We start from the raw sequence: 15,712 nt of genomic DNA, 5'->3' as shown, positions 1-15,712 counted from the left end.
AGAGAAAGACTGCAGGTATCATCGAGCAGTGCCGTTCTGTTTGTCCTCCTAGAGCGAGCTGCAAATAAACGCGTATAGTAACAGCCCACAGCTCACCCTTTGCTCTGCCCACTCAGTAGTGCAGAAATGAGGTGGGCAGGCTGTACTGTGATACTGCAACGCAGGCTTGGAGTTGTGCCTATGCAGGGGCAGTTCTGTCTAATAAGCGACAGCTTTGCCCAAACGTGGCACGTTGAACAGATTTGCAGACGAACGCCAGTAATCAAACTCCCACCACCACGCGAGGGCTGCAGATTGGCCTTAATGCTTTGCCGACCCACTCCGATCTGGGATTCTCTCTCCACAGCGGATCCGGCCAAGGGGGCGGCAGAGCCGAGGATCGGGAAGGCCGTGGGGGACAGCGACGTGTGGTTCCGCTTCAACGAGGGCGTGTCCAACGCCGTCCGCCGCAACGTGTACATCAAGGACCTCCTGTGAGGAGCCCGCCGCCGTTGGGAGCGGTCCATCCACTCGAGAGCCGATGCCTTGAGGTACCGGCAGCCGGGAGACTGTCACTAGCCTCGCGGTGCGGGACTGGGGACCCCCCTGTGGTCCCGTTTGTGTGATCCGTTGCTGTCCAGACTCCAATCTCCAGCTTCGTCTGCTGCTTTACATACGGGATAGTCCTTTTCATCTTATGGTAGTAAACAGTTTATGCACATGTGAAGATACCTCAGGCACACAAACGACATGGTTCAAGCCGTCTAAAAATCCTCTACTTTATTCAATATGACAAACGTTTTGTAAAACATTCAATAAAAAAATTTGTCATTTATTTATTGCTGTTTATCATTAAGCTAGTACTGTACGTGATCTTATGCATAATTCCGTAATTCCCCAAAGCACTCTTTCAAGGTATAGTTACATATATATAGACAGAAAAAACTTCATAGATATAAAAACAAAATTTAATAGACCCAGATCCTTGCCTTCCTGCACAACTGTCATAGCAATAGACAGATCTTCCTGTTGGATACCTCGGCCCTGACCTTTGACCCGTCAGGGGCCTACACAGATTTGGTTGACATCTGACAATAGCACAATTACATTCTCTTTAAGGAAACAGTGTACAAGGCAGTAGTTGATGGTGAAATGGCAAGATGTTTGGGGGGGGGGGGGTTTGTGTGTGGAATTTGAACAGCAATTCTTCAAAGCATCTAAAACAAGACAGCGCCCATTAACTTAGCGGATCAATCAATAAATAAATAGATTAGGTATCTGTACACATCAAGATTGGTCAGCATGAGGATGCGGTACGTCGTCACATTCGCAAGGCCGTGAGAAAAATGCCAGACTGCAGAAAAGAAGAGCAGGCGGGGAGAGGGGACAGCTGGGTACCCCCCACACTGGACGACAGGCTGCATCTTGGGATTTCCGGGATGCGCTTGTTCCTTGGAGTTTGGACCAGTGCTCGTGAGTCTCGGGTTTTTTTTTTCTCAAGTTTTTGTTTTTGGCAGGCTGCAATTTTCCTGACAGTCTTACAGAGAACAGAAAACCGTCCTTCGCTGGCAGTGCGACGTGAACTGCTTTAAGTTGTGGTCTGTTGTACTTAAAACACGCAAGCAACGACGATAACCTAAAAACAACTGAATCTTCAAGATAGAACTATGATTGCATACGTGTATATATTTATTTCTCAAGGATAGTGGCATTTCCATTTCCCGCAACGACTATGTGGCGATTATGATTCAGCATGGTTTTCGTCGGGGGTGTCCTGTCCTGGATGTCGGCTGTTTTACATTCACCGCGAGGCGGGGGGGGGGGGGCACTCGATCCTGCGGGGGTGGGGTGCCAGCGGGGCGAGAGGGGAGCGGAGGGGGGCAGGGGCCGCGCTGGCACGGCTAGCTTGTTAAAGGATGGCGCATTTGCCCTTCTCCACCCAGGGGTTGTTCTTCATGAGCTCTGGGTTCAGGAACGGGTCTTCGGGCACCCCGTCCTCAATCCACTTGACCAGGCTGGGAACAGCAGTGGGGAAAGAGAGAAGCAGAGAGGGGGTCATCAGAGACCTGGATCATGCTGGTCATGTTTCACCCTCGAACACTCTCCCATTCGCAGAGTGCACCTCTAATATTAGTTGGCCTGTTAGGCAAAAAAAATGGGCTTTCACACAGCATACAGCTTGAGGACTTGTTGGCCACATCAACAATGGGTACAGAACAGCCAGATGTCCTTTCCTGCATGCACACCACCACGCACACACTGGTCACGCAGCCAGCCCAGTGCCTTGTCTTTATCTAGAGGAGCACGTTCCCCATGGTTACCCTTTACGCTCAAACCAGATTACGTGGCTTTAAGTGCAGTTTTCACAATACTTTCATCGGCCGTCTATTTAGAAGCACCCTGTACTGTATAGCCTGCACACACACAATGGGCATGCACAGATAGGACCTGGAACGACGATGATCAGAGGCTGGGAGCTGTGGGCAGGCGCGTGTCTGTTGTGCGCCCGGCTCTCCAGTGCCCCTGAGACAATAGTGCTAGTTTGAAACGGGCAGTGGCCGTCCTGCTCTTATTGATCGAGTCCTGGGGTTATGCTAGGTCACGGCAGGGCGGAGAGGGAGGAACACTGCAATCTCCGCTCGAAGCTCTCTGCTGGAGAGGCCTTTAGATGCGATGGCAGACAGTGTTGAGTGCCAGCCTGTTACTGCATTGAGTTCACCAGGGACCGATCTGACAAGAGTGCTGCCAGGAATAAATGTGCAGTGATTCCCAGTCTTATCTCCCTTCAAGACTATTAGTAAGCCAGAATCTCTTTAGCATGAAACACTGGAGGCGTATTGAATTTCTTGAAATCTGCACTCGTCTCTGCTCAGAAACTCAAAACAAGTTTTCCGTTACTAGCGCTATACAAATGCCCGAGGTACGTGCATGTTTTGTGGTATATAAAGTATTTTTTTGTTTCAAATGATGTGCATGCTGAGGATGCCAATGAAAAAGTGGCATTTCGCATCCTATAAATTTGTACCTGACATCTAGCAGCAAGCAAGTGGGAGAAACTGGCACAGGTTCCTGCTTGGACTGAAATTATGACAGATTCACAGTGTTGGTGCAGAATGGTGTCCGGGAGACAGTAGCCTCTATGTTGGGAATGTTTAAGGGCGTTTTCTCCAACCATAGAACTGCAGGAGCCTGTGTCCGTGACGGTCCTTATCGTCATGACTGCATTATGTTATACAGCTCAAAGGCTAATTCAATCTGGAATCTGGAAGGGAATCTCTTTGGAAACCAGCAGCACAGGGGTTAGGAAATGTGCAAAAGACTTTTAAGGAGTGCACTTGATCCTTGCAAGGGGAATGTTTCACTAAAATCACACTTCTGGTCTGAGCATTCACTGAGCTATTGAGCATGAAGAGAGGTTAGTGTGAGCTGTGATTGCTGGGTGCTCAGCAGTATGCATTATCCCATGTACTGTCTGTTATTATTAAGTGAGCTAGACAGCATAAGATCATTAGGAATTCATCTTTTCGCGTACCCCAGTTTGCTCTCCATGAGACACACAGACAGGGAGAGAAGCTAGGGGTCAGAGCACAGGGTCAGCCCCTGTGAGCTGCTGGGGTTAAGGGCCTTGCTCAGGAGCCAAACGGAGTAGGATTCCTCTGCCGGCCGTGGGATTTGAACCAGCAACCTTCCAGTCACAGGCGCAGATCCTGAGCCACAGAGCCACTGCCCCGCAGACAGATCCCCTGTGCTGTGGAAGGGCGTTCCTGAGTGGCAGGGATAGATGGGGGTAAGGTAAGAGAGAATGCAGTTTCCACACTCACTCGGTGACGGTTTTGGAGGACTTCTCTCTCTTGAAAGCCAGCTGGTACTTCAGACTCTCCACCTCCTTCTTCATCTGGGGCAGGTCCATCTCATCCATGACTGCGAGAGGTTCGCTCCCTGGAGACACACTGGAGCACATGGGAACAGCCGTTGAGCACAAACCCTTTCCAGCCCACACACCACCCCCAGTGCTCCAGGCTTACCTTTCCTGGCTTCACCTTTTACCTTTCCACGGCCCAGACCTCTGCTGCTTCTAATCCAAACATCCCCACAGGCGCCAGAAGCTTTCCTTTTGGGGGTTCGAAACGGTGGGAATAGCTTTTTTGTTCTGTTCAACAGATTGCTTTAATTTTTCCATGCAAAAAAACGCTGTGGTGATCTGGCCCAGTGGGCGATATAGTGGCCGCCCCCTGTGTACAGCAGAGCTGCTGATCCAAACGTAAATGCGTGTGGAAGTGTAGTAAATCAATGAATAAGGCTGTGCTCAGGAGCCACAGTAATGGTAAACCAAGATCACTGATGTAGGAGCACTATGGTGAAAGCTGGAGTAAAGTAATAACCGCAAAGAACTGTGAGGTTAACAACTCCAGAAGATATCTGGACCCCTGCTGTCTGGCACAGCTCGGAGGTATTTTCTCTGTTGCAACAACTATTATGGGAGTCCTGAGTCAGTCTGAAATGACAGACGTTGAACATGCCTGCATGGCTCACATCTAGGACATGTCTGCCCAAAAATGACAGAGCTTTATTAGAGAGCCCAGGGAGGGCTGTGGCTTCGGAAAAGAGCAAGAGAGCGTTTCAGTTCATCTACTTGCACCCTGCTGGTTTCACCTTGACCAAGTCTGCACCTGCATCAGAGTTCAGCAACTGCTGTGACAGATTGGCCCCTCTCTGTTGTCCATGGACTTCATGAGTAATCGCAGATCGTTTTTTCCGTTGCGAGGATGCATCCTCTCCACACAGCGCTGTTGGATCAGATGGTTCACTGCCCACCGATGCACCACAGGGAGGTCTCAGAGAGATGCTTTTTCCCCACGGTGTGTATTGAATAGCTCCATTTTACGATTTTTTTTTTTAATCTTGGACTTGTACTGTTTTTGCTGTCCTTGTCTTAAGAAGGGTGCGCTTCATAGTTGAATCAGTTGTGTCAATGTACTGTGTTGCAAGTCTGTTTTTGGAGCTACTGTCATGTCTGTGTAGTGTTTTTATGCTCTTTTATGCCGGGAAGCTGTGTTGACAACTTAATATCCCCCCTTGGGGTGTAAGAGAGCACTGCTTTACTATAGTCTGCAGGTGGTTTGGCATCTCTCAGTCTTCCATGGACAGTAATGCTGTTGTCATGTTCTGCTCGGTAAGTGCACATCCCCTGGGCTAGTTATTTAATGCAGTAAATGCAGGATGCAAGTATGGGTCTTTATCATTATAATGTATTTGTCTGATGCTTGTTTCTAAAGCGATTTTGCTTTTGTACACCCTTGTGCTACAGCGACCACACCTGCTGTGGGGTTCGAACCCGCCACCACCCAGTTCTGAATCCCAGGTCCTTAACCTTTCTCTCCTGAATATTTTCTTAAGCTCCTGTAAAATGAAGAGCGGGACACCCGATTCCTGAAAGTGGTAAAGCCGCAGACAGGTTCCGGTATCGTACCCTTACTGTCCCAAACTTTGTCCAGGTGTGAGAAGTGAGGTAAGTGTGCTGGGGTGACAGGTCAGTGTGTAGCTCTTCTGGAGGAGCGTTTCCCTGTAGATATGACGCTGTACCACCAGACGTCCACACCTGGGGCAGCATCACAGGAGAAGTAGGTCGCCCCGCGATTTCTATTGCAGATGTATTTTTTTAAAAGGCGGATTTACTCTTGTCATAATTCACTGGGGCCATATGTTATACACGGACACCTGCGTCGGTTTTTCTTTTTACGTACGACACAGAAAGGACAAAAATAACTTGGCAAAAAAAACAACAAGAGAGCTTTTGGTTTTTTTTGCAGGGTCCAAAGCTGCTCCAAAAACGGCTCTGAGCGTCAATTGCTATGACCGACACTGCTTAATTCAGGATCCGAAGGGGCGGGGGGGGAGATGTGGTTTTTTTTTTTCTGTCAATGCTGAGTTACAGTGAGGACATGTGGGGAAACACCCCGATACCGCCTCAAAACAGAACGAATCCGACCGGACCCGCAAACCCCCAGGCGCGCATACTCGCCACTGCCGCCTTTTGCGTCCAAAACAAATGGAGTACAATATCGCTAACAGCCTGCTAATGTGATAACCGTGTCAGAAAAACGACAATTCACTCGAAATCCGCAGGCCTGTAGCAAAAAAAAAAAACCCCAACAACTAATGGCACTAGGCTGTGATGTATATTAACCTGTACTGCAAAATGATGCTCCCCCTCTTGTTGCGCTAGAGCACTGTTCTACGTAAAGGTTCGATTTGTGCCCCAAAATGTACCCTCATTGTAGCTAATAAATTACTCAGCAGGGAAAGTGCACTGAAACGACCTACCCCTGCGGCTCTGTACTGCATAGAGCGGGATTGTGCTTTCGTTAAAACGGCAGCCCGATCATTTATTTACTGGCGTGTCGACGCCGACCAGCCCCCTCTTCGCGTGATCTGAACACCCGCAAGAGCGGTATGCTTTTGTTCTGACAGCCCGCTCCGCCGCCTATCGACCCCGCTCTCTCCGAGGGCGGCGGGCAGCTCTCGGTGACACGCCGCACGGACGAGCGGTGTGAGGTCCGGTCCTGTCACCGACCGGGGGGGGTGCTGTAATCGATCGACACCGAGGAGAAAACTCCGTTCTCGCCACACCGTGGGGCCGAGCAGAGCGGGGAACGGGGGAGTTACTTTATGTAACTGATCACATTTCATCTCGCTGAAATGCACGTCCGACACAAGCTAGAAGAATTATATTCTTATTCTTATTATGTCAAAGCTCCTTATTTATTTTGCCATTTCTGGTTTCGATTAAATTGAGCCCCCAGACTGATCTAAGTAATTTTGTTAATACCCCACGACTGCAAATGCGTATTAAAAGACATCAACAACCACCGCTTCTTCCTGTGGTCGGTGTCCTTCTCAAACTCGCTTACCTCACTGGGCTGCCGGGCTGGCCGTAGGTCTCTTTAAGGTGAAGCGGGGGAGAGTGCCCGTTTCAGGGGATGCTCTTCTTCCTGATGTCTTTTCCTTTTTTCAAGGAAGAAAAAAAAAACACCCCTAAAAATTCCCAGAGGTAGTGATGACTTCTGGGTGGGTTTTTTTTCCCCCGGCTTTTGAACGATTCAGCAGGGACTTGGTCCGCACTCGGTAAATAATAATAAAAAAAAAAGATGAACCGATGAATTGGGTGCCAATTTCACCCCCCCTCGCGTTTGCTAGCAGCTCCGAGCGTTTGCGCTGCGGTCGTGATGCGGGAGCGGTTACCGGCGGGGAGAGCTCTGCGGTGTCGGTGTGCGCGGCGCCCCGAGCCGCCTGCGAGCTCCGAGGAGAGTCTGGAGGAAAGCGAGCCGAAGAGCCTGGAGAGGTGTTCGGTCTGAACTCCCCCTGTGTCTGCTCTCGCTGTTATGACTACAGCTCAGCGCTAGTGGGGTGTGCTGACAGAACAGACTCGGGCTGACTTTTTTTTTTTTTTCCAGGGATGTGTGTGTGTGTGTTGGGGGAGGGTTGTGGCTTCTCGCAGGTGGTTGTGACAGCTTTCGTGCGTGAGCTGCCCAGCCCCCGGTGTGCGGACCCCCCCCCCCCTCCCAACTCTCTCAACATCCATCTCTTCTGTATTTTTATTTCCTTAAGAGGTCTGGCCACAGATCGTTAGAAAACGGAAAAAAAAAAAAAGAAACCAGTCAGCCGTGTCCCATCGGGGTCCCGAGGGCGCATAGCTGTTGCCCTAATATGGGAAGACAACCCCGGTGCAACTCTCGGAAGATTAGAACTCGCACAGGCTGAAAGTATGGAAGTATGCGGCCTCTGCTCTGGCCGATGTGCTTCGCTAATGCCACCTTATCGGGGCTGCAGGGTGTGTAGCAGCCATGTCACCCTGGACATCTGGCAGCCTACTGCAGCTCAGCAGGTGGGAGCCCTCCTGGGGAAAACTATGGTTGTTGCTGGAGGAGGTGTTAGTGTGGCCAGCAGGGGGCGCTCACCCTGTGGTGTATGTGGGTTCTAATGCCCCAGTATAGTGATGGGGGACACTATACTGTAAAAAAGCGCCGTCCTTCGGCGGAGGAGACAGTTTGGACAGTGATCATTAAAAATCCCAGGGCATTTCTCGAAGAGAGTAGGGATGTAACCCCCACATCCTGGCCAAATTTCCCCCTGGCCTTTACCCATCATGGCCTCCTAATAATCCCCATCTCTGAATTGGCTTCATCACTCTGTTCTCCTCCCCTCTGATAGCTGGTGTGTGGGGAGTGTTCTGGTGCACTATGGCTGCTGTCACATTATTCAGGTGGGGCTGCACACTGGTGGCGGTGGAGGGGATCCCCATTACCTGACAAGCGCTTTTGATTGGAGTGTCCAGGAAAGTGCTACAGAAGTGTAAGGAATTATTATTATGTGTAGCGGCAGAGAATGGATCCAGTGGGGTCCTGCAGTGACTAATCTCGCTGAGCTCTGGGGTTTTCTAAGTTTCAGGTACCAGCTTCTTACAGGTGTGGGTGAAGGTGTGCTCTGGGCTCACAGCTGGAAGGGTGTGGCTCATAACCCAGGTGTGTGTGTGTGTGTGTGTGTGTGTGTGTGTGTGTGTGTGTGTAGGAGGGTACTGCGCTCAGATTGCTCTAGAAAAAAAATCACCTTTACTAGTCCTGTAATTTGCTCTGGTCTTGGAGAGAGACAGTCCAGTACTTCTTACAGGTACCCTTTAAATGATCAGTTCCTAAAGATCTGGCCCAATTTAACTAAGATCGATTAAGTTCTTTATTGATCATTTGGAGCAGAAATCAGAATATCATGCAGCTCGTCGGAGCCAGCTCTCCCTCCATTGAAACATTACTTGTTTAATTCATCGGTGGCTTAAACTAGCGCCCCTGCTCTTTAAACCAGAGTGCTTGAGGGTGGGCCATCACAGTAACCAGACTGGTGCTCTCCAGGAGCAGGGCTGGGGATCTCGGCTGTAATGCAGTGCCTTTTACCTTGAACTACAGAGGCTGGAACTTGCGCGTGACCACAGGGGCTGCTGCAGAAAGCTGAGTCTCAGACTGTCCTTTCCCAGCCCGGTATGGCTGTGCTGGTCTGAACAATATCAACACCTGAACAAGCAGGTGAATACTATCGCTGCCTCTCTTAACAGTGTTCTGTTCTAATGCTGTCTCCTCCCTGAACTGGTCTTCAGAACTCCCTCTCTTCCCTGCCGATCTGTGAGATGCTCAGCTTTATTCCCGATGGGATGATGACTTAGTCCCTTTGCACTGAAGCCAGGAGTGTCCAACAGGTCCCCTAAAGTCTTCACTTCAGAGAAAGGGTAATATCTTCCAGCATTGTAAAAAAAACAACAACATTTCTCTTAAGACAGAACCCATTTTGTCCTGGAGCAATCTCGATTCGTTTTGCTCCGTAGAAATGTCCTTCAAATCTACTTTCCATCAGTAACATCCAGCACAATGCAGCTGGTTCAACCTAAGAGGACTCCGTCTGAAAAGAGTTGTGGTCTTCACCCCAATTTGCATTGGCCTCCATAAACGGAAAATGATCACGGCACTGTGTCCGGATCATTTAGATTATTAGCTTAAGAGGGACATTGTAATTAGCCATGATATTAAAAGCTGAGCTCTTACATACTGTGTCAAGTACCTAGGTAAGTCTTTGGCTTCAGCAGTACTCAAAAGCACTATGGAGGAGTATAAAAGCAATGAGAACAAAATTAACAGAGGCTGACAGACTGAAGCACTGGACTTGTGTAACACTGTGTATTAAGCACTTGTTTGGTAATTACAGTTCTTAAGGGGGCATAGGATACTGTCTAAAAATAGTGATAACTCTTCAGTTAATAAAGATACATGTACATCCATACAAGATGCATAACTAGCACAGGATTTTGATAATTTGACCATGTATCTCTAAAATAAAGGACCAGGGGAATGGGGTTCTATATCTCTGGCTGTAATGGGATTCAGCCTGGTTGGATTCCCTATGAAGTCTGTGTATTGTCAGATCAGGGATCCCACAGACCTCCCAGCAGAGTGCTATAGTACTCTGAGCATCTATAGAAAACAGAGGCCTATAGATCTCTGGGCACAGAGCTACAGAACTCTCAACACAGACCTATAGATCTCTGGGCACAGAGCCATAGAACTCTCAACAGAGGTCTACAGATCTCTGGGCACAGAGATATATAATTCTCTTCTCCATGCAGAGGCGCGACCAGGCAGGTCGTAGGTGTGCACAGTCATAATCGGAGAAAACGCAGGCCTCTGTGCGTTTTGTGCTCTGTTTCTCTGTGAGTTGTGTGGGTTTGCACTGTAGGGTTTTTTGTTGCGGCTTATTTCATGTGGTGCCATTCGTTCCCGCAGCTCCACGATGTGTTCATGCCGTTTTGATTTCTGGCTCTGCAGGTCTGGTGAATTACAAAGGGCTGCCCACAGACAAAGAGATTCTTCTTCTTCCACACTTATTGAGAGTGTCCCATTCAGAGCTTGAAAGGGGTACTGTTCAATGTCCTGGGCAGTGGCACTGTGGAGAACCTGAGGTTCAGCAAGCTTGTGCCAGTAACCCACTTGGTGCCATCTGGGCAACCAGCAAAGGAGCTTTCAGCAATTTTTTAAATCATCCCAGAGCTCACACTTTGAGAGCCCAGGCAGGAGTGCCATGAACAGAAGGGACTGCCTGATGTTCTGCTAACAGGAGTGCAATCAGGATGGAGTTTTTTCCTTGGTCCGAGATGAGCCTGCAATTCTACAGGTGCACTGTGAGTTAAGCCTGATTTGCATCTGTTTGGAAATGGTATATTTGCATTGCTCTCTTATGGGGAGAGGGGTATGCAAATCCAGGCAATAGAGAGCTCACCTAATTTACCTGCAGCACACAGGATCCAAATCACAACTCTGTAGTATGGTGGGGAGATGGAATTGTAAATCTCTTTCAGGTGTACTTGCGTTGGTATTTAGTCATCATGTTGTTCTAAAATTAATCCAATTAACTCACTTCGATAATGTTTTTTTTTTATTTGCCAATTAAACCAATTGGGGGAAAAAAAGCTTCACTTACAATTAAAAGTTGGAGATGGAGCGATCTTGAACTCAAACTGCTAAACAAATAATTCCAACACCAGCAAAATCCCACCTGGAATTTGCGCCCAGAGCCCTGTCCACTGCTCCATCCCGCTCCATGTCTGTCTGAAAGACTGTCACCTGTCAGGAAGTGGGGAGAGACTCCACTGCTCCTGGCTCCTGCAGCTGTTCCAATAGGGACACCAGCTCCTTTCACCCCAGCGCGGTTTCAACACAACCCAGTGCAGACACAGGACACAAACAGTCCTGAAATCCCATGATATCAACCCACAGTACCACGAATTACTAATCGCGATACTCGTTTGCATTTATTTAGTGCTTTACAGTCCATCCCAAAACACTTCCTCCATTGGATGGGAGAAGGTCCAGTAGGGAGCTTTGTCAGCAGGTGTAGACTGCAAAGGAACAAGAAAAGGTTTATTCCGTGCTGAAGAGAAAAGAGACAGCAGTTCAGCTGTAGAACCTCCTTCAGGTGACTTCCTCACTCGTCCTTCATCAGAAGTCCGACCTGAAGAAGGCTCCACAGCCAAAACGTTTTTGGCCTCTTTTTCCTTTTCCTTTCGGCGTGAAATAAATCTCGGCTTGTTCCTTCTCATAGATCGGACGGGACCCTTTTTTCCATCGGGGAAGTGCCGTCCAGGCCGGAGGAGTCATGGCACCAGGCAGAGGAGGGCGAAATTGCTTCAGCAAAATGATTTAAGGGGGAACTGTTGGGAGGCCAGATTGTGCCAGGTGGCCTTTAGCCAGGGTGCTGGAGAGAACACTCCCTTTGCCTACAATGAGTGACATGGGATCTTTAATGGGCAAGTGATCAAGGTTTTATTGAATGTCTTATCATGCTATGGCACTGCGCCTTTCGGGGATGAAGGAGTGTGCTGAGGAATTGTGGGAAAGGGAATTGTGCTTGGCAAGAGCTGGGCCTTTTTCGAGTTTTAGAACCGTGAAAAACAGAAACGGAAAAGTCCGAGAGGGAGGGAACAAGAGCCCGGGTGTGTCAGTGTCATCGGCTCCAGCCTTCTGAAGTGTGCGCTTCGAACCCGATTAAGCATTGAAAAAGCTTAGTTTCTGATATGAATAATAATAATAATAGTGTTTGGATCGGTGAAGTGTGTGTGTGTAGGGGGATGCTCAGATTTTATATTTATGTTAGTGTGCCGCGAGATGGAACAGGATGGGAAATACTGTGGTTTAAGACAGTCTCCCCGGTTGTCATACTGGCGTGTGTGTTTTTCAGATACTCTAATCCAAAGAGAAGAGCACCACCTACTGGGCCACCAATATCACTTACAGCAGCAACCCATTTTTCCTTAAAGGTCTCATACCTCAGTGTGGACCAGGCTCATCTTTGCTTAGCTTCTGAGATCATGCTACCACTAATAATACAGCACTGGTGTCCATGGCTGTCCTCAGCAGTCCCCCGGGAGACAGTGGGAGAGAGGCTTAAGGAGTGCTCTTACAGCTACTTGCTTTCTGTATTGGTACAGTAATGATTAGTCTGAGGGTGAACACTATGACAATGATCATTTTTCTCCCGGGTTGGTGGGAAACTCATCTGGACTTTTCTTGGGTCCTGAGTTTGTGTTTTCGCCACCGTCCAAAATCACCCTTAATCTCCATATTGCCCTCCAGGCGCATATGTGAGTGAATGTGTGGACAAGTGGACATTGGCCGAAATCTGAGCGCCTTCGCAATCCACGAAGCGCTTCATCAACATCATTCTGACTTATTTACCCCTTTCTTATTTGCTTTGACATCCTGTCGTGTGAATATTAAATCAAACAGCGTTTGAAAATGAATACACACTCCTTTACCAATAGGTAGTGACATACAAGGGGCTGAGCGCTCGGCAGTGCCCTGCGCCGGAGAGCACTCTACACAATGGGAGTGCGTTTGAGTGGTTGGGCTACATTGTGCTGTAGACGGGCCCGGAGAACAATTATCTTCAGTACACACGCTGCATGATAGGAGATGGCAGGCCTCCCTCTAATCTCAGAGTGGTTTAGAATCCATGTCATAAACGATTACACATGCTCGGTTAGAGACTGAGGGTGCGTATATACGCTATGTAGGAAGAGTTCAGTCTTAGAGTAAGGACAAGTCCATTTCAAACTGTGATTCACGATGGTGGCACGTGCACTGGAATTTGTTGTTGTTTTTTTTTTTTTTCCACAAATACGTTCACAGGATTTTGAGAGGATCACTCAGTCCCAGAGGGCTTCCTCAGCAGCTGCTCCGTTCCATTTCCTCACACGCCTCTCATGGGGCGGCGCGGGCTGCGCAGGGCGGGGCCCGTCTGCGCCTCTAGTTTTGGCGCGAGCAGATCACAGGCCCGCACGGTGCCCAGCGCAGGAAAAAAGAGCCCAAACATTTCTCTTCTCCCTCCCCCGCCTTCGCTTGTCCATTCATCTCCCCCAGCGCAGATCATTAATCCCCGACAAGGTCTCTTGTAGAAATTTAAAAGAAGAATTTTTTTTTTTTTAAAAAGGAAGGGCACCATGGAGGACTTCTGAAGACCCGGTGTTTAAGAAAAATTCCGTTTTTGGGCTGGTTATTGAACACGATTCCTCCTCCTTATTCTTTTCTCCTCTACAGGAGCTACACAGGAGGCCTTGTGGCCACAGCAGCTTAATGGTCTGGACAGGCCCCCCTTCCCCGCCTCACAATTGAGCTCAGCCCTACCGGCTGGCAGGAGAGCTTCACGCAGACCGTATGAAGCCCCGAGTCGCATGGAGGGCCTGGCTGCCGATAAAGAAGCGGCCGTTATGCGTTTGTCGAGATGCGTTCCCGCCCTCGGGCCAGAGGCCGCAGACAAAAGGCTCCCCCTGCCCGTGAATGGACAGCGGGCTTCGCTTGCTTTGGAGAAATCAGACAATGGCCCAGATGGAGGCTCCCAGCTACTCCTAATGGGTTCCACACAACCGGCCCATTTTCTGCGCGCATCGGAGAACTCTTGCGCTGCCCTGAAGCGGTCCACCCCGCGCTGGTAGAGCAGTTAATGGAAGCCGGCGCTCAGACACTCCTCGTCACGCCTGGGCACACCCTGTCCACTTACCAACAGTGTCCCCCCTCTCAGGGAAATCTTTCTTACGGGCCTTGTGCGGTCTCAGTTCAGCCCTCATTTAAATGGATTAAAAACGAGCTTGATACAGTACATTTTCAGAACTGCCACAGTAGGATTGTGGGTACGGTGATGTTACATCGAGGACCAAGCCATTGCAATTGTATTTGTACTGGAGAGTTTCTATAAAAAGCAGGAGAAAATGAAGTCGCCTGGTGTTCTCCTAGGTGGGTTACTCCCATGGATTCTCCCAAGCTTTCATCAGGGCCCAGTTCCTCCTGGGGCTTAATACCCCCAGCCTTGCTTGGGCAAGGTTTCAGAGAGTGCTATGTGATCTGGTTTTCTGCCGGTGGGAGAAAGTCCAGAATAGCTGAAAAGCTTATGTTAGACCCTCACATGGGAGGTAACACTCTTACGTCTTTAGAGGGGAGAGTGTGTGCTTTCTTCTTCCCGGCTGCCCCTTTTTTTACATCTGTTCCCCTTTCAGAGTGTCAGCTTTCCCCTTTTGAAACATTTTGCACCAGAGTCCATTTGTCTCTCTTTCCTGTCCCAGCCCTGGGCCCAGTTTTCAAATCAAATCTCCATGATGGCCTACCCTCCAGCAGGCTACAGCCCAGCCCAGCTGCAGGGTCCCCACATGCTCTACTGGGAATGACTGTAACCAGTGCTGTCTCCATCTATTCACAGAGAGCTCTAGATTCCTGAGAAGGGCTTCAGCGCTAACAATACAGCAGGCATCATTTTAAATGGGTGATGCACAGCTTTTATACGCTTTCCCCTCCACTGGGGAAAGAAAACATGGCATTGCACCATATTGTGTTAATTGCACAGCGAAGAAAAAAAACAGCTGAATGTTTAGACCTGAAACAGGAGCTTCAGGTTCTTAGGTTTAATGTAAAAATAAAACCCTTTTCATTTGGCCTCTGTAGCACAAATTTCAACATGTTGGGTACAGCAATGTGGAAAGGCCTACACTGCCTTGGACTAGTGGGTTTGGTAGGCACTGTACCAACACCCCTATTTCTCCTCTGCAAGCTGTAGAGCTACAGTGGCACATAGCAAAGTAAAGCACTCCCTCTTGTGGCGTTTTAGTGAAATTACAAGTGTTCTTTAGCCTAGCAAGAATTTCAGCACAGGTCACCCCTTAAAACTTCAGCTCTAATGGATAGACTGATGCATATTTAAACGACTTGGATCTCAGTTAGATTTCGTGGAAGCAGAATATTTGACCTAGTCTTACAATTTATTCTGATGAAAGTCATGGGACCGTAGCCTACACAGGTTTCCAATGCACAGCTGCAGGATGGAAGAATAAACTTTGAATAGCCCATCAACCTTAACTAGAATGTCTTTAGGCAGAAACCACAGCATCCTGTAACAATGAGGGAAGACTCCATGAATAGCACACAGCCACCTGATTGAGGTCAATACTGAACAGCATACACCTTTTCTGCACGCGAGTTCTTCAAAAAGATGACAAGGCAACACTTTGAAGAGAAGCAGCATAGCTCAAGAGCTCTTTCACTGTGGCAGAGAGAGACCTGCAAGCAGGAGTGGACCTCTGGATCAACAAGTGCAGGTTGAGCCTGCAGAGGCAGCTGGTACACAAACATGCAGCAGAAAGGAGAGGTAGGAC

General features: G+C 48.9%; 2 protein-coding genes across 2 annotated transcripts in view; one reads left to right on the top strand and one right to left on the bottom strand.

Moving 5' to 3' along the window:
* The window catches only part of chtf18 (CTF18, chromosome transmission fidelity factor 18 homolog (S. cerevisiae)), a 36,495-nt gene extending 35,681 nt beyond the window's left edge, over positions 1-814 (top strand). The window contains exon 22 of the mRNA XM_088613036.1: positions 347-814. Coding sequence (XP_088469162.1) covers positions 347-477 — 131 coding nt within the window. The 3' untranslated portion in view covers positions 478-814. The remainder of the gene's footprint in view (positions 1-346) is intronic.
* Positions 745-7,435, bottom strand: LOC148644981 (guanine nucleotide-binding protein G(I)/G(S)/G(O) subunit gamma-13-like). The gene is made up of 3 exons (XM_088613052.1): positions 6,891-7,435; positions 3,801-3,929; positions 745-1,994 (listed from the first exon to the last, which is right to left on the bottom strand). The coding sequence occupies exons 2-3, from the start codon at positions 3,896-3,898 to the stop codon at positions 1,889-1,891; spliced, it is 204 nt and encodes a 67-aa protein (XP_088469178.1). The 5' UTR covers positions 3,899-3,929; positions 6,891-7,435; the 3' UTR covers positions 745-1,888.
* Positions 7,436-15,712: the final 8,277 nt, after the last annotated feature.

The sequence above is a fragment of the Lepisosteus platostomus genome, chromosome 19 (genome assembly GCF_059453375.1).
Source record: "Lepisosteus platostomus isolate fLepPlt1 chromosome 19, fLepPlt1.hap1, whole genome shotgun sequence".
NCBI lineage: Eukaryota > Metazoa > Chordata > Actinopteri > Semionotiformes > Lepisosteidae > Lepisosteus > Lepisosteus platostomus.
The sequence above is the reverse complement of the archived record's forward strand: the minus strand, read 5'-3'. Positions and strand labels throughout refer to the sequence as shown.